The following is a 19,266-nucleotide window of genomic DNA, read 5'->3' as shown; positions in this document are numbered from 1 at the left end:
TTAAAATTATATATTTTTTTTCCTGCAGAAAGCACTGTATCATTACTAGCCCATTCCCTTTTACTCTGCCTACCAGCATCCCCCTTCATGAGACACCGATGTTGGGGAGTATGATAATCACCCAACATACATGAATCCCATTGTACAGTGCTGCGAAATTTGTTGGCACCTTATAAATAATAATAAGAATATTTACTTTAATATCTTCTGCATTTCATCGTAAGACTATTTAAGTTCCACACAAAACATACCTAGTCATATTTTATATCTGTGTGTATATATATTATAGAAAATCTATGAACAGGCAAAAGCTTTATATACATAATACATTTTTTCTGGTCTGGAGTTGCTCTCTAAAAGCACCACTAAACTACAATTGGCAATGAAGGGACCCACCGCACCCCCCGGTGTCTACAATTATCAGTAAAATAACTTTGTTCCTTTTTCTGGTTGAGCAACAAAATGGAAGCTATTGTTGTACAATTGGTTCCAGATGTCAGGATACCACCATAGCTACACTGGGGAATATGCTTTTGGCATTGCCTTTGGTCGAAGCATGCAATAAGCTAAATTCTGCCTTGTAAAGCTAATGTCTACAGAACATTTTAGCAGGGCTGTTAGCAGCCAACCAATATTTAAAAATATAATACTGAACTAAATGTATTTTGCGAAGATTTAATTTTTAGCTAAATATGCTTGGCTAATATTTATATATTTAATATTATTCTTTTTAACAAGTACATTGTTTAGATGGCATTGTTGTCCAGAGCTACTTACAAAGGAATAGTAATTAAACATTGAAAAGGGACAAATAATGACTAGAATGGAACTAGCTTAATGCTGTGTCTTTAAAAACGGAATGTAGATAAATGGTTGAAGATTAAGAGGAGGCAGGTAAGTGAAAGTACATAGGCAGGATTTAAGATCTCTATGAAAACTCAGATGGATATAGCTAATGTGACAAAAATAGCTAAAACAGGAGGCAGCACAGGGTGGAAGAGAAAAGGAACGTAGAGGGAGGCAAGTAAAGACAATAAGTGGGATTTCAGTTTTTTAAGGATTTATATACAAGACTAAGGGATTTAAAAAACAACGGTTGATAAACTGGAAGCCAATGTGGTTTGTACTTTAAAGGGAAATATTCTCGCAGTAAACTATGCTTCTAGTTCACTACTTTGGCTTTAAAGGGACACTATAGTCACCCAAAAAACTTTAGCTTAAAGGACCACTATAGGCTACCAGACCACTTCAGCTTAATGAAGTGATCTGGGTGCCAGGTCCAGCTAGGATTAACCCTTTTTTCTATAAACATAGCAGTTTTATAATAGGGTTAATCCAGCCTCTAGTGGCTGTCTCATTGACAGCCGCTAGAGGCGCTTCCCACTGTGATCTTCACAGTGAGAAGACGCCAGCGTCCATAGGAAAGCATTGAGAATGCTTTCCTATGGACTGGCTGAATGCGCGCGCGGCTCCTGCCGCGCATGCGCATTCAGCCGATGACGTCGCTATGGAAGAGAAGAGGAGGAGGAGAGTCCCCCGCCCGGTGCTGGAGAAAGAGGTAAGTTTAACCCCTTCCTCCCCCTAGAGCCCGGTGGGAGGGGGACCCTAAGGGTGGGGGCAGCGTCAGGGCACTATAGTGCCAGGAAAATGAGTATGTTTCTGAGTAAATGAGTATGATCATGCCTTTGATGTCTCACTGCTCAATTCTCTGCCATTTACGAGTTAAATCACTTTTGTTTCTGTTTATGCAGCCACAGCTCCCCTGACTGTGACTGACACAGCCTGCATGAAAACAAAATTTTTAATTTTCAATAAGATGTTAACTTACTTTAAACATTTGTATCTCCTGATCTGTAAATTGAGCTTTAATTAAATACAGGAAGCTCCTTTCGGGGTCTAGCAAGCTATTAGCAGATTAGGAGATAATAAATAAAACAGAATTTGCAATGAAGGAAGTGTAAACATTAGATGACTCTTTACAGGATGTGTTTAGGAAGGTTATGCAAGTCACATGCAGGAAGGTGTGCCTAGGGCTGCATAAACAAAGTAATTTAACTCCTAAATAGAGAATAGAGAAGTGAGACTGCAGGGGCATGATATATACAAAACTGTTTCATTAAGCTAAAGTTGTTTTAGTGACTATAGTGTCCCTTTAAGTTTTTGAGGGCATACAAAAATATTTACAGTAAAAGTTTTAATATATGTAGAATTGTGCCTACTGGAAAGTTATTTTTATTTTTTTTTAAATCACAATTTCTCCACGGTATTTAGCTATACATTGTGTTAGAAAGTGCATACATTGCATGTTGTATTTAGGATGTGGCTGATTTCTAGATGGGGGTGGCAGTTATGAATTTGGAGTACTTGCCCTTCTGTCCAATTTGTTTTCCAAAAAATCCTCATAGTGGGACAGCACGTTAAAATTAGGCTGTCAAGATTTAAATTGGGAGACTTTGGGAGCCTCTATAGGCTGGCCCATAGAAACAATTTCAGGCTACAGAGGTCAAGGTCTAAATACAATTCTTAATGTTTTAACAACACCTGAGCTAATTGTTTGATAGTTTAAAGCAGACTTTCTATTCCATAAAAGCAAGATAAAACGGAGAAATAAATAACTGCAGCTTATCAGTACTTTGATATATTACATTCATATTATGTTCAATATTTGTTAATAAAGTCCTTTCTGGCTGCAAGCCTTGCTGAAAAGGTACTCTTCAAATCAAAATATTCGATTTTGGGTTCCCATTGAAATTGAAGTCCTTATGGTGTCTGCTGAAAAGTCAGTGGGGATGGAAAAATTTCTCTCTCTGTGTCTTCTCGATGTAAGCTGTCGATAGACTTCCATCGTTTTCTTTCTGAAATGATTCCCAACCAGGACATATAGAAGTGGGTTGATGCAACTGTTACTGTAGGCAATATACGTTGAGATTTGGTTGCCAATTTCAAAAAAGTTAGATAAAGCACACTTGGGAAAAACCTCTAAGATATCCAGAGTATCAAGAAAGGTGAAAATATGAAAAGGCAGCCAGCACACAATGAACAGCAAGAGGACGGTGAAGATTAAGACTGTCGCTTTTTTTTCTGTATTAAACTCCTTAAACTTCTGCATTGAATTGTTACGCAGAACATTCATAATCTGTAAGGTGCAGTATGCAATCCCTATTATTGGTATCAAGAAGCCCACGATGTTTAGCTGGAAATTTGAGGCAACATGCCATTCCGGACCCGCATTAGTGAGACACATGGTGGTGTTGAATTGTTCAACATATGTGACAACGCGAAAGGCAACTTTAGGAATGCTCATCAAGACAGCAAATATCCAAATAATTAAACAGTTAAGTTTTGCGCAGCCAGTTCCTCTCATGCGCCCAGATGACATTGTCTTCACAAGTGCTAGGAATCGGTCTATGCTGACCATCAATAAAAAGTAAATGCTGGCATACATGTTTATCTGTGCCTGGGCATTAACAACAACGCAAAGAAAACTTCCAAAGACCCAGGTGAATGAGTTGGATATGGTAAGGGCCCAAATGGGTAAACTACAGACCAAAAGCAAGTCTGCAGCAGCTAAATTTGCAAGGTAGATTTCGGCCACTGTACTTCGACTCTTGTGCAACAGGTAGACACAAATCACAATCAAGTTTTCTATGAAACCCAAGACAAAAATGATCCACATGTAAACTGGTTGGTATTCAGTTAGCCAGCCTATGCCTTCAGGAGTAATGCACAAATCTGATGACTCCTTCGTGGAATTTGTGATGGCATAAGTGGTGATCTCTAACAATGGATTAAAGATTTCTGTTGTATCTTGCACCAGAGCCATTGTCCTGTAAAATATGAAAAAAATATGGATTAAATTTCACCTAGCAAACATGAGCATTTACAAAAATTTTCTTGCATAAAATCAGGAAGTCTTCCACACTTATAAACTAAAGCGACTATGCAGTTTATTTTCTTTTTAAAATGTACATAGGAGCCAACAGTAACAAATTGTGGGGGCAGTCCCTCAGTTTGAAATACTGTCCCGGCAAAACTGGGTCCCATGCACCGTTCCCACATTTTCAAGGTGCAGGTGGAGACTGCACAATAAGGCTATGTGCTCAGAGCATGGACTCTCTTGAAAGACAGGGCATCAGTCAGCCTGGCCTCCCTCTTTAGAAGTGGGCCTGCCTCTTTCACGGCTAGAACTGCCCCCTTTTATGGTCAAATCCACCCCCTGCTGTGCCCTGCGCAGCCTGATCTCTCGCCTGTCCACCTGGCAGTTCATGGAACGTGGAAAGGCAAAATGCACAGTTATAAGAGCAATGCAGGTATCTAGTCAGTAATGATTTCACAATCCTCTCCTACTGTACAGACACAAAATGGTACACAAAGGGAATTAAGGATAGGGATAAGTTTATTCCACCCACACTGGGAGATCCTCAAGCTAATTATTTTCTTAGAGTGGGTGGAATAAAGTTACCCTTAACATACTTTAGCTACATGGTGAGGCATATCATCAAGCAATGAGCAAGGTTGGTAGCAGCCATTGTCAGGATATGACAAAGTACATAATACAGGTATGAGTTAGAAGCACATTCTCGCGTCATGTGACGCACAGCGGATTATTGTTGTGCATCAGAGGGTGAAACAATGCACTACGTTGGTAGGGTTCGTTGTGGATTCGCTGCATAGTGTTAACTGCATGAGTGGGCTCAGTGGACAGTCTTTTGGCACTCTTGTGGCTTATAATTTACAACAAATTGCAGCAAATTATTTTCAAGTCCCTATGGTCATGCAGGATACAGTGGGGTTGAGTGACCACTAACATCCTTGGTGGCCAGGAGGTGGCCAATATGTTGGCGGTGGCAGGTGGAGAGTCTGGAAGGGTAGTGGAGAGGTGAGGTGGTATTAAGTGGGAAAGGGGGTGGTCCCCTCTTCTGAGGGGTTGTGCGGCAAGTGTTGTCTATCTGTGGTATCGGGTAGTGTGGTGTCAGAGGGCTGTGTGATCTACCAGTTTGGGTGTATGTATGCCCTGACGAGAGTTGGGGAGAGGCAAGGGGGGGGAGGGGGCTGGCGAGAAGGTAAGGTAGGAAGACAGAGCCATGTTGAGAGACAGGAGGAGAAGATTGAGAGATGAAGAAGAGAAAAAAGAAGAGGGGGGAAGGGTTCGCTGAGTAGACTATAGGGTTTGTTCCCCCCCCCTCACTCCCCTGACCCTGCCGCCACCCGCATTATGGTTGGTCTTCAGAGTGAGGGGGGGTCTGTAGGTGTTCCGGTATAACATGGTATTATGGCTTCCAAAATGGGGTCGGTTTCGTTTGAACAGGAGATTGTGGATCATGCTTCCAGGTTAGTTATTTTGTCATCAGTCAGTGTATCCAGTGAAACCAGATCTTCTGATAGGTTTGGCTCCGACCCCCTGCTGTCAGGATGAGTCATGTTGTCCAATTTTAATTGCAATTTAAGTGGCAGCTGAACTGCTTGTAAATAGCCAGATTACAAACCTTTGTACAGAATGCAACTCAATGGAACAGCAAACCAAGAAAGTGAGCTAATATGCAATGCCTCCTTTCTACGTTGATAAGGGCTGTGGGCCTGAACCGTTTGTACTTTTGTTTCCTCCATTAAACATTTTGGTAGCACTAGTACACCCATAAATACCACTTTGCTGCGGAGTTCACTTTCCTGAATATATGTGGTGTTGTATACTGCTTTAGGTCAACAGTGCAGGGGCGTAATGGCAGTGGTTGCTTTTCCTTCTATAACATTTTTTAGGTACTGCACTAACCAACTCCTTATCCTATTTTTGCATCAATGAAATTGCAAATACAAAAAAAAAATCAACAGAATGCGCCTTCTGGACATAGCTTAATGGGTTTCATATAACATTTTGTTTCAGTTGAAACTGTCATATGTGGACAACTGAATATGATCAAACCTTTAGGCATTTAGTGAATATTATCTTATATAAACTTGGATTTCAAAGCTAGAAATGTTTTAATTCAGATGTAATTGTTTAACCCCTTAAGGACCAAACTTCTGGAATAAAAGGGAATCATGACATGCCACACATGTCATGTGTCCTTAAGGGGTTAAGAGTATTGAACTCGTTTCTCTTGCTGCACTTCCAGAGAACTGACAGTTCGTCTTAAACTATCCCAGTAGACAACCCTGCTTGTTAGCTGCACATCTAGAATTTGGAGTACTCTAAAGCTGCCAAATGGCCTATGACCTTACAACCTGAAACAGACAATGGAGGCTGAGACAAAAAAAGGATGGTGGAGAATTGAAAGTTTCATAATAAAAATATAAGAAGAAAGCACAAGAGCATATCAACATACAAATCAATAAAACAAATCCGAATTGTGAGCTGCCAGATCAAGAAAATCACAATAAAACAAAAAATAAAATACTGTCAGCACTCTAGGGATTACCCCCTATATACCGCTATATAGCTTGATTAGCGAGGAGTAGATATCCCATGCGTAAAACAGATCGCTATAACTGAACAGGCCAACATGTTTTACAAAAAATGTGCAAGATAATTGTCTGCCATGCCTGAATAATGCCATGCTGTTACGTGTTATGTCTATACCTGATTACACGGTTGTGGCAAAGTACCTGTGTCTGTCCTATGCCAACTTAAAAAGAATTATAAAAAAAAAAATATTATCCCTTAAAACTATTTCACTTAGAAGTTTAGTAGTGAAAAGAGAAAATAGTTAAGTTACAATATCCTTGCTGGTAAAACAACCCCATTAAAATCAATTGTTACATAGCTGAACAGAGACATGTGTCCATCAAGTTCAGCCTTTCTCCCATCTGTTTTTACTGTTGATCAAAAACCCCCAATTTGAAGTGCTTCCAATTTTGCAACAAATATGGAAAAAGTTCCTTCTTGACTTCATAATGGCAGTCAGATATCTCCATGCATCAAGAAGCTATTACCCCACTATTTCCCTATTTATCCCTAAATATTATGTTTTTGCGTATATACATATAAACAGTTTAAAAAACGTATCAGTTTGCATCTTTTAAAATATATACTGTAGCTCCCGGTAATTCAGCCACCCTTCAGTTTCATGTAAGAAGTATTTCCACTGCACCGTGCTTAGAATAAAGCTGATGATTTATTTAGAGAAAAATGGTGCGATTAAAATCCTTGCAATGTATAATGGTGAGACTTATTGCTAAGGCTCACTAACATTTCCCATTCATAACTGTCACAGTTCTCACCATGCCATCCAGACATGGCGCAGTCTTAATTTCTCTCTTAAAAAATACATTCTTTTATAAGGTTGAAAACAAACTAAAGAATGCTAAATAAGAGTTAATTAAATGTTTACCATTGTTCCTTCTATTTGTGTTAGGAATAATTGTGTGTGTGTGTGTGTGTGTGTATATATATATTTCACAGTATAAGGTTAATATATATTATGTTTTAATAAATACTGATGGAAATTAGGGTTAGATTTTTCCACATTTAAATAAACGAGTAGAAATAGCAACCAAGTAGTGGAAGTGCCATTTCATTTCTTTCAGATTTTATAAAAGACTGTATCTTTATGATGACGAGAACTGAACCTTTATTACCAGCAGGTACTATCCCACTCAAACAAATTATGGAAGCTACTGTTTGCTGAGCTAATCCTGTTGATTGCAAGCAGATTCTACTTTTTGTTAATCTAATATTTGTATTTGTCAAGGTTATGTTTCTTTACTTGGTCCATGCAGGCAACATGCCCACAAAGATTGGGAAGGTTTACAACATTACCTACATTTTTATGATGTCAACTGAAAATTCAATTGGTTCTGGTTACATACGTGTGCTTTGTGGACAGTTTCCAAACTTGCATTTAAATGCCAACTTTTTGATGACACATTAAAAGTATGATGAATAGAATTAAATAAATGAATAAATATTTGTACTCCAATAATTCTTCACTGTTTGTCTTTCCATCAATGATAATGGGAAACAGATCCCCAAGTCGGATGTTGTTACCCTTTCATGGTTACGGAATTAAAAGTGATTTTCAAATTTAAGAATCTGAACTGGGGGAATTTCCAATTCGGCTGCTTTGCCTTCAATGTGACAATCTTTTTGTATTTACTAGACATGTGCAATTCGTTTCATTCTGAATGTAAATTCGTAACGAATTTCGACAATTCGGACATTCGGATGCTTCTGAATTTCCGAAGTGCCGAAGTGCTTCGGATTTCTGAAAAGTGGCATGTGGCGGAACCAACCTCGCCACTGGGCATTGGAGAAGCCTGTTTGCCCACCTCCTGCCTGCTGACTATGGCCCCTGGGAGATTTGACCCTTTAAATATAGGATTTGGGCATGTTGTATTGTATTATGCTGCTACTGGCCCTTTATGAACCATCTGGGGACATACTGTGGAGTTACTGGGTGGCCACCATTTCATGTATCAGAGGCACATGGTGAGAACAATGGATGAAGCCCATGGTGAGAACAATGGATGGCGGACATTTTAACTCACAGACCCTGTTGTGACTTTTCTACACGGTGCCATCTCGCCGGTATTTGGTGCACAAAGACATCGTGCAGTAGTTTTAAACTATACAACAGGGGACACATTATACAGTAATTATTTTTTATATAATCTGTATATGTTTTGCGGAATCTGCATTAAACTGTATCTTCCAAACTACTGAACGGATCTGGGTGAATTTTGGATATGTGGTTCACCCAGATCCCCCGGTTCTGAGGATATATATTTATATGGGGTTATTGCATGTTTTGGGGTCCCTGTGATATGTTTTATAAAACTGTATTTCTCTGTCTGTGATAATTATATTACCCATTGTGTTCAGTAATCATATCACAGGCAGAGGGGAGGATTTTGTGTGGGAGTGTCTCTGTGTATTGTACGTATTGATTGGTTGTTCTGTAAAACCCTGTGGGCAGTACTATGTTTGTGGATTGGGAATAAAAGAGGCTGTATGTGCCAGTACAGTCAGTTCTGCTTGGCCTGAAAATTAAGTGTTGTCTCGTTATTGGGGGAATTGGATTGTATGCTGATTGCCAGGAGTGTAAGCTGATTGTATGCTTTTCCTGTTCAGCTGTTTACAGCATTCATATGCTTGAGAGCATTCGTATGCTGCTCCGGTTCGGTGGTTGTGGTGTCTGCTGCAGTGCTTGGAGTCCTCAGGAAGTGCTAGGAGCATCCTTCAACGGAGGTACCCAGTCGGGGTGCCTGTCGATCCGTTACATGGCAAAACAAGAGAGGGAGGGACAATTAAGTGAATGGTAACAGGAATCTAGACCAATAAGCTAATTCCTGGCACTGGGAGCCCTATAGATGTGTAAGTGGTTGTGGTGGCAAGAGAGGGATACTTGCCAATGCACGAAGTGCCGAATTCTTTTTACTTACCCAAAATTCCCAAAACAATTTTTTTGCCCATGCAAATCCCTAGCATTTGCTTTGAATTCCCAACATCTCACTTTAGTAAATAACCTTGTTTGTTTTTATGTTGAAGTCCACCATAGTGTAAGAACAACCCCAGCTTAGATTTTTTTTTTACACATTGAGCAGTTGGCTGAGATGCACATTAGTGTGTATAAATGGGATCTGGTGACGTAACAAACTTTATTTGTGGATAGGATACATATCCAAACAGGTATTTCCACTTCTCTTGAAATATTGCTTACTTAAAGGGATACTACAGATACCTACAGCACTTTAGCTTGCTGAAAAGCTTTATGTGTGAAGAGTCTGTCCTCTTTTTCTGTTTTGCAAAAAGTGCAGATTTCAATAGAAATGTACCCTTTTATAAATTAACCTTGTTACACTCCTCTGCCTTTCAAGCAGACAACGGATCCTGTTACTTCCTGGTTGGGTTAGCTCAGTGGAGCTAAACTCAAGAGGCAGCAATTGCCCAGAGCACCTGCCCTTCAAAAGACTTCTCATTGAGCTGCACTGGGAAGTCTGTGATTGGACAGCCACAGAAAGTCTGGGCGGGGTTAGAAGGGGAGGGATAGCAAAGGAAGCAGACAAGAGAACTGCAGGTTTTCTCAACTGTTTTTAGATATACCTCCAAGAAAAAATGCATAATTAAAGACATGCAAGTTTTAATTTGTGGTATCTCTATTAAACAGTGATTTATATTTATTTTGTATTTGACCAGTTGAGTGGTCCTTTAACCACCATCTATATCTCAGAACCTACTGCTTGTGTACTCTGACCTAGTGAAAAAAATCTGGTGCAGTACTTCTGATTTCCTATGTTTCTGGTGGTTTATTTGTGTCTTTTTCATCCGGTAGGTGAGAAGTTATCTTCTTTACAGAGACATTCATCACCAGTTATTTGCTACAGCGGTCGTTGGACTTGCCGTTATCAGCTACAGTAAACAGATATTGCAAGGATGGTGAGCAAGGCATGGGGTGGGAGGATGATTAAACATTTTCGTTATTACAACATTTTCCATGATGCTGCATTTTTTGCAGTTTTATAAAACATCTGAATTTCCAGGTCACTGCTTATAGCTCAGGAGCTGGCATGAACAGTACCTTGCAAAAAACATTCATCAGACTTTTTTCCTACTAAATAGAGTGTTTGAAATTTAGGAGTTTATACATTAAAGGGAAGCAGTCACTCTAAAAATTACTCGAAGGAATAAAAACATTGCAAATCACCTATAACTTGAGTTAACCTATTTTTCATGAAACTTGGGTTAACCTATTTTCTTTTAAATTTATATTGAAGATTTGAGAAACAAAATCAAAATCAAAATCTAGTTTAAACATTGCAAAGCAGGGCAAACTTTACAAATCAAGAGAAGAAATAGAAACATTGTTTAATTTCTCCTTGTCTCTGTATGCTTTGTCTATGCTGACCGCCTGGTGCAAAACACAGATAATATAAAACATCTTTCTACCCTACCCTTACCTTTTTTTGTCACTATACCCCACTCCCTCTAGCATGTAAGCTCATTGAGCAGGGCTCTCAATCCCTCTGTTCCTGTGTGTCCAACTTGTCTTGTTACAACTACATGGCTGTTAGTCCACCCATTGTAAAGCGCTGCGGAACTTGTTGGCGCTTTATAAATATTAATAATAATAAAAGTGACATTAAGATCGTCACACCCAGCTACAGGGTGAAAAAGCATGGATGTCTAATTTTTTTTTTATTTTTCATACCTCACAAATATATATTTGTTAAATATATGGTTATTAAGCGTAATTACTAAATCTCACTGGTTAATTAATATTCTCTCTCTCGCTACTCCATCCACCATGACCACTTCAGTGATCTGAAGTGGTCGTGGTGTTAGAAGCCGGTATGAGCAGTGAAACACTATTAATTGTATGCTGTGGACTAGTTGTTTACCCAGTTCACCCAGTCCACCTGACATTGGCAGTCAAGAACTCTGTTCTGGGCTGGCAATGTCAATTCTGTGCATAAAATACATTTGTTTTCAGCATGATAATCCTACCCTTGCAGGCAGATCCCCTGCAAAGGGAAGATTACTATTCACTCCCACATTGCGCTCCCTCCTGGCTCCCTCAGTTGCACATTGTTTTTTTTTCTTCTTAAAAAATCCTCCTTACCCTTTCCCTCACCCCGCTAGCCCGGAGCGCTAGCATGCGCATTGAGCTGGCAAAATGGTCCAATCACAGGTTTCTCTATGAGATTAGTGCCGGGAGTTTCACCAGGTGCTGGATTCCAGGTAAGTAAAAGTTTTATTTTGCAGGTTTTACTGCAAATTGAGGGGGGCTTCTAAATAGTTCCCAATAGGAAGTTTTACACAGAAAATCTCTCCCCCTTCAAAAGGGTTAGAGCAGAGGTGCCAAAAGGTAGATTCCCAGATGTTGTAGAACAACAACCCCCATGATGCTTTGCATGCCTTTAGACTGCCTTTAGAATGATTTTACAATGGCAAAGCATCATGAAAGCTGTAGTTTTTCAGACATCCGGGGATCTTCCTTCTGGGCACCCCTGAGTTAGAGTAACTCTTTAAGAATTGCTTCTATGTATTCAACATTTAACTAAGGAAATTACAAAGTTTTAGACTCGTGAGGATTATTCACTAAACAGATTCTAGTGATGTGGAAAAAAAACAGCAAAATGTATGCTAATGCCACTTGGGATAATTTGGGGGAAATACTCCAACTCCTCTACAAACACAGCTGAGATATTTTAGTTTCAATTTGACAATTTGCTTTCTAACTTACTGCAATTCACTGTTTAGTAAATAAACCCTCAAGCATCTATCACTGATTGAGAATGAACTAACTGTGGTGGCTAAATATTTTTTATTTTGTGTATACATTAATTGACATTGATATAAAACATCACGACTTGCAAGTAGAGGAGGATAAATGGTTGTTAAAGAAATGAAACAAACATTCCTATTTTAGGTTAAATTGCCTAATTCGGAGTCATCAGTTTGTAGATCATATTAAATTGTTTTGCAATCTGCAGATTTTCAAACTGACTCAGTAAAAGTGAGAATGACTCGATCTCCAGCTTAAGCAGAAAAAAAACATGTTTTAAAAATTCTGTTTTTTTTGTAAATGGTACATAATAATTACCAGAGGCATCGGACGATGTGCTCTGTTATAACTCAAAAGGAGTGATGAGCTGTCTGACACATGGGTGTCATCGTCATGTAATAACACAGGATGGAGTGAAAATGTGATTATCTATCGAATGGAGATTAACAAGATGGATACAATATGTGAATCATCTTCTGTTCATTGCTTTATAACTGGGTAGGGATCATTACTAACAAAGTGAAATTTCAATATTGTGCTTTGTCAGCTTTAAACACCCAGTTGGTATTGCCAAACGGACACATGTTCCTCTCTGAACCAGGAGCTGGACTCAGTCGGTGCCGGAAGGCTTAACAGACAGCTTGAATTCAGCTTACTCATACAGATGGTTTTATCCGTATTAAAGAAAATTAAAACTTTTATTTTTTTTGTCAAACTGCCTAAAAGCAGCTTGACAAAAACTGACGGGACTGCACGAATGGACTCCTTGCACAATATACAGTATTGTTATATTTAGTAGACCTGTGCATGGCACATATTCGGTCTGGCCATATAACTTAAAAAATTTAGTTTGTGTAGTCCTATAGTTATCAATGTAGAGGTCATTATCCATGCAAAATATTTGGGGATATGATTCCAGTGAACTAGAAGGGTGCTAAAAATAATGTCATTATTATTTACATTATCAGTACTCTGATAGATGCATTTCCTGACATTTGGTTTACATATCACGTAAAAAAATAAATACTGAAATAAGGAAAACTACAAGTAGCAGAAATAAATATATAATTTAGAACTCTCTCTCTCTATATATATTGTGACCGAAAGCAAGGAATTGTGCTGTATGGAGTGTATATATCTCCCCAAATTCTGCAAGGTGTAATGCAGAAGATTTTGTGTAATGTGTAAGATTACCCCCAGGGAAATGTGTTGTTTTAAAATGAATATTGCACTTTATATAAGTGTATGTTTGGGCCCTGGGGTGAAGCACTTGGAGAGTAGGGTGGGCCAGTGCTCCACTCCACATTTTGGAGGTTGTTTGGGAACTGCAGGTGAGGAGTCCAGTTCCAGAGTTTCAACATTCTGATTTACCTCACCTGAAAAAGATTGTTAATTGCAGGTGCTATTAAGTACTCCCCTGCCAAGAAGGAGGAGAGTAGTGTTTTTGATTCCTGTGAGTTGAAAGAGAAATCTGAAAGAACCAGTAATGTGGATATTTATGTTGCAAAATGGGCAAGCCATCCAACCCAGTTAGTTTATTATTTTGTAAGTTAGTGCTCAGAAGAGCAAGGATTTTGTTTTTCTTTATTTTGTTACACCTTACTGCACAGTGTTACATTTTGGAGCCACAATAAAAAGAGCGTGTGATTTTACCTCATCCAGCATGTGAAGGGTCTCTGAAGCCTGAAAAGACTGTGTTTAACAACCTAATCACAGGACAAGGTACCAAAGGAAAGGAGTACTTTTGTCACTCAAAAAAATAAAATATATATGTATATATATTTCCATTTACTGTTTTTACCCCACTATTGATCATTTCTCAATTGGTCTGTGAATAAAGTTAACATTTAGTAGCTGTACCCTATCCATCAATCAACTTTTTTCCCATCAATTGTCTTATTGGCATTCAGAAACCCAAATAAAGGATCAAATGAACATATGCGAGTTCAGTTATATGTCCATATGGCATTCAGATGACCTGCTGATCGGCCTAATTTCAAATAATTTTCAATTCGGCTGATTATTGGATGTTACTTTTAAATAGACATTGAGTGATATTGGAACAACTAGTTTAACAATGGGGGAAAAAAAATTTGATGTTAAGTGACCGTTTCATGCACCATTCTTTATAAAACATTACGCCCGGCCACTCTAAGGCACAGTAGTACGTCTATTTTTGACGCTCTCTTTGTGGGTTTCCAATATCCTGTAAGTTAAGGTAATAACCCCATGACAATCATTTTAAAACATACAAACACGTGGATAGCTGCTAAAACCAGAAAAATCTCTCTTAGTGCCTGATCAAAATTCAATATTATAAGAAACTGGCAACACTTAAAGGATCCATTTTAAATGATCAGACTGGAAAATATATTTATATGTTATTATATTTATAGTTTTTCAAATCCTGTTTTTGAGGTGCCCATACACATAAATATCATATTTACGGTACTCAAATTTAATGAGCACATTTTTTGGCAAAATAAAGTTTCCAAACTTGGAATACGCATTAGATTTGATGGCACATTAGATTCAAGTTAATGCAGTATTTGACTGGAATTGGAAGGATGTTGGAAGATGCTTATGGGTTTTTTCTATTGTTTTTATTTTTTAATTGAATAAACCTCCTGAGTCCCAGCCCATTAACGTGTGTCCTCTGTACTAGACATTTTGTTCACATGCATCTCCTTCTATTCTTTTGAGCTACTCTATCAATCCCTGCTGTATCGTAAAAAGGTCATTCTGGGCTTTTCAGTGATATCCTGTCCTAATGTGTTTTACTCCTGTTCTAATGTGTTTTACACCCCACCTCCTATAGAATGTAAGCTCGATTGAGCAGGGTCCTCTTCAACCTATTGTTCCTGTAAGTTTTTTGTAATTGTTCTATTTATAGTTAAATCCCCTCTCATAATATTGTAAAGCGCTACAGAATCTGTTGGCGCTATATAAATGGCAATAATAATAATATGTAATGTGATAGACTGGCATGTTGGCAACTTCCTCTCCTTTTCATTCAAAATGGAAAGAAATTGGAAGACAATTTGTTTCCTCGGTTCCCAGGAGGTTAATGTAAAAAAAATACTATTGGCAATTAATTCATTTGAAGACATGAGTTGATGTTTTAAAATAGCACATAGATATAGAATACATTTTATCTATAATTATTTTATCACACATTTATGGTAAAACTCTTTAATCCTAATTTCCTTTTTGAGGTGTATGTGTATATATGTATGAATATATTAAAATATTTGGAGGTATTTTATGGTTATATTGTTTTGTATCACCAATTTAATTAATGCTAAGGTAAGAATTTTAGTTACATGAATTAAAAAAAATAAAATTAAATTAAATTGTTATTATAGTGACAAGAATTCCTCACTCTACTAATTGTAGGAAGATATTTTATTCATGTGAATTGAATGATTAATGTGTCTCACACATCTGGATTTGTATTCTGTTAAGAATCTCTAATTGTCTGTGTTTGGTGGTTTTGTATTTATTTATTTTATTTATTTATTTTTGTCTTGATTTCCTTTAGAATAATTTGCAAGAATATAATGTTTTAATGTAGATGTCTTCTTTCTGTATGTTCAGAAAGTGCTGCTTATTTAACTATTATTTTATTATTTATATAGCGCCGTCAGATTTCGTAGCGCTGTACAATGGGATGCCCTACTAGATTTATTGAAGTGAGAAATATGCCTTTAAGAACTGGGAACACCGGACATTTATATAATCTTGGATGATACTGTCTGTGCTCTATCTTGAGAGAGCCCACCAGCTTGGGTGAAACAAGTAGATTTGAGAGCAGTTTGCTAATAGCCTATCACACAGATTTAAAGGTCTGTGGTCCAGAATCTTGGGGTTTTCCCGTGATAGGGTCACCGTCCCCTGCATGATTTCTGATGCACATTGTGCCAAGGAGAAGGAGGAGGACTGGTGAAGGCAGTAACCAACTTCTGTTAAACTGGGTGATGTTAGTGAGTCTTAAAATCTCCCAATTGTACCTTGTAAGGATTTTAATTGCACCTCTTTTCATCAATACATTGTCAGTATTACACTACATGCTTTTGTTTTGTAGATATTCCCATAGCAAAGTGTGTTAACCAGTTTGAAATTTGCAGGAATTACTTTCATATTTTACATTGTATGGCTAAGTATTAATGAACTGTTACACTGTGGGCTTTACTTTATTCTCTGAATTGTAATGATAATCGTAAATGTAGTATCAAAGGGGTTTGTGAAGTTATTTGATCACTCTGATAATTTAAGATTAACACTTTAAGCACTGACCAGTTTTTTTTTTAAATTTTGTTATTTTTTTCAGATAATTAAAAGATATAAAAAAAAGCCCAAGAGTCGGATGACATGCATCCACAAGTATTTAGAGAGCTTAGAATAGTTACATAGCTGAAAAGAGGCATGCATCCATCAATTTTAGTCTTTCTCACATTTGATTTTTGCTGTTGATCCAAAAGAAGGCAAAAAACCCAGTCTAAAGCGCTTCCAATTGTGCAACAAACTAGGGGAAAAAATCCTACTTGACCCCAGAATGTCAGTCCGATATCTGCTTGGATCAAGAAGCTATTACCCCATTAATTGAAATGTATATCCCCATATTTTATACTTTTGCAAGTATTTATCCAATTGCTGTTTAAACATCTGTATAGACTCTGATAAAACCACCTCAGAATTCCACATCCTTATTATTACTGTAAAAAATGAACCTTTCCTTTGCCTTATACAAAATTTCTTTTCTTGCAGTCTAACTGTGTGACCTCTTATTCTATATATAATTCTATTTGTGACCAGATTTCCAGACATTGACTCCCAAAATTATATGTATAATACTATCTTATCCCCTATCATGTGCCATTTTTTTTCCAAACTTAAGAGATGTATAATAATTGTAGTAACCAGACTGTTTTCCAGGATTCTTGGCTAGAGTAATTGTATAGTATTTTATGTCCTTATATATTATGACTTATTTTACTATTCTATTTTGTATTGCAGCCAAGCGTATTGCATAAAACATGCAAACCAGAAATGACTTATTCATTAACAAAACTGTACAAACATCACTCAAGATAAGCTTTTCCCACAGCACAGGAAAGAGTTCTTCTGAAGATTTGAAGTCGCTCTGTAGGGAAATAGTTCCATCTTATAGATGTATTTGACATCTTAGCATACATATAATACTAGTACTTAAGATAAACTGGTCCAGGGAGTACACAGTACTTAAGATAAACTGGTCCAGGGAGTACACAGTACTTAAGATAAACTGGTCCAGGGAGTACATAGTACTTAAGATAAACTGGTCCAGGGAGTACACAGTACTTAAGATAAACTGGTCCAGGGAGTACACAGTACTTAAGATAAACTGGTCCAGGGAGTACACAGTACTTAAGATAAACTGGTCCAGGGAGTACACAGTACTTAAGATAAACTGGTCCAGGGAGAACACAGTACTTAAGATAAACTGGTCCAGGGAGTACACAGTACTTAAGATAAACTGGTCCAGATGGAACTATTTCCCTACAGAGCGACTTCAAATCTTCAGAAGAACTCTTTCCTGTGCTGTGGGAAAAGCTTATCTTGAGTGATGTTTGTACAGTTTTGTTAATGAATAAGTCATTTCTGGTTTGCATGTTTTATGCAATGGTCCAGGGAGTACACAGTACTTAAGATAAACTGGTCCAGGGAGTACACAGTACTTAAGATAAACTGGTCCAGGGAGTACACAGTACTTAAGATAAACTGGTCCAGGGAGTACACAGTACTTAAGATAAACTGGTCCAGGGAGTACACAGTACTTAAGATAAACTGGTCCAGGGAGTACACAGTACTTAAGATAAACTGGTCCAGGGAGTACACAGTACTTAAGATAAACTGGTCCAGGGAGTACACAGTACTTAAGATAAACTGGTCCAGGGAGTACACAGTACTTAAGATAAACTGGTCCAGGGAGTACACAGTACTTAAGATAAACTGGTCCAGGGAGTACACAGTACTTAAGATAAACTGGTCCAGGGAGTACACAGTACTTAAGATAAACTGGTCCAGGGAGAACACAGTACTTAAGATAAACTGGTCCAGGGAGTACACAGTACTTAAGATAAACTGGTCCAGATGGAACTATTTCCCTACAGAGCGACTTCAAATCTTCAGAAGAACTCTTTCCTGTGCTGTGGGAAAAGCTTATCTTGAGTGATGTTTGTACAGTTTTGTTAATGAATAAGTCATTTCTGGTTTGCATGTTTTATGCAATGGTCCAGGGAGTACACAGTACTTAAGATAAACTGGTCCAGGGAGTACACAGTACTTAAGATAAACTGGTCCAGGGAGTACACAGTACTTAAGATAAACTGGTCCAGGGAGTACACAGTACTTAAGATAAACTGGTCCAGGGAGTACACAGTACTTAAGATAAACTGGTCCAGGGAGAAATCTTATCACCATTTTGGAACGAAGAAATAGCTTTTACTATATTTTCAGCATAACTTCTAATATGCTGTGCTCAGTTCAGTGAATCTATTAAAGGACCACTTCACGCCCCAAAAGGGCTTCAGCTTGTTTAAGTGCTTTATGGGTGTGAAGTATTATAGTTTAACCCCAGTTTATAAAAGTGCTGATTTCCATTCTATTTCTTTTTAAATTAACTAGGTAACACCCCCCCCCCCCCCCCCACCCAAACAGCCAGGGAGGATTCTTCCTACTTTCATTAGCTCCCCTAACAGAAGTGACTGGCACAATCTACTTGAGTGTGCCTGACTCCCTCTCAGACCAGACGTGCGGGCATGTGATCACAAAGTAGGAGGCTTCTTAATGAGAAACCTCTGATTTTAATTTTTCCCTGTGAAGATCATAATATCTGCAGCTTTTACAAGCTCTTTTAAGATATACCCCCAATGAATACATGCATGAAAAACTCATGCATGTATTCACTGGAGATATATGTACTAAACAGTGATTTTTCTTCTTTTTATTTTTAAAATATGTCCAATGGAGTGCTAAACATGTCATTTAAGTAGCTGTGTAAGTG

General features: G+C 38.0%; 1 protein-coding gene across 2 annotated transcripts in view; it reads right to left on the bottom strand.

Moving 5' to 3' along the window:
- Positions 1 to 1,681: 1,681 nt before the first annotated feature.
- Positions 1,682 to 19,266, bottom strand: part of LOC134583459 (B2 bradykinin receptor-like) — a 47,199-nt gene continuing 29,614 nt past the window's right edge. The window contains exon 2 of one of the 2 annotated variants that reach the window (XM_063440384.1): positions 1,682 to 3,824. In XM_063440384.1, coding sequence (XP_063296454.1) covers positions 2,720 to 3,823 — 1,104 coding nt within the window. In that variant the 5' untranslated portion in view covers position 3,824 and the 3' untranslated portion in view covers positions 1,682 to 2,719. Of the gene's footprint in view, positions 3,828 to 19,266 lie in introns of both variants that reach the window. The other variant, XM_063440385.1, reaches the window with a different exon arrangement.

Source organism: Pelobates fuscus, chromosome 13 (genome assembly GCF_036172605.1).
Source record: "Pelobates fuscus isolate aPelFus1 chromosome 13, aPelFus1.pri, whole genome shotgun sequence".
In the NCBI taxonomy this organism is placed as follows: Eukaryota; Metazoa; Chordata; class Amphibia; order Anura; family Pelobatidae; genus Pelobates; species Pelobates fuscus.
The sequence above is the reverse complement of the archived record's forward strand: the minus strand, read 5'-3'. Positions and strand labels throughout refer to the sequence as shown.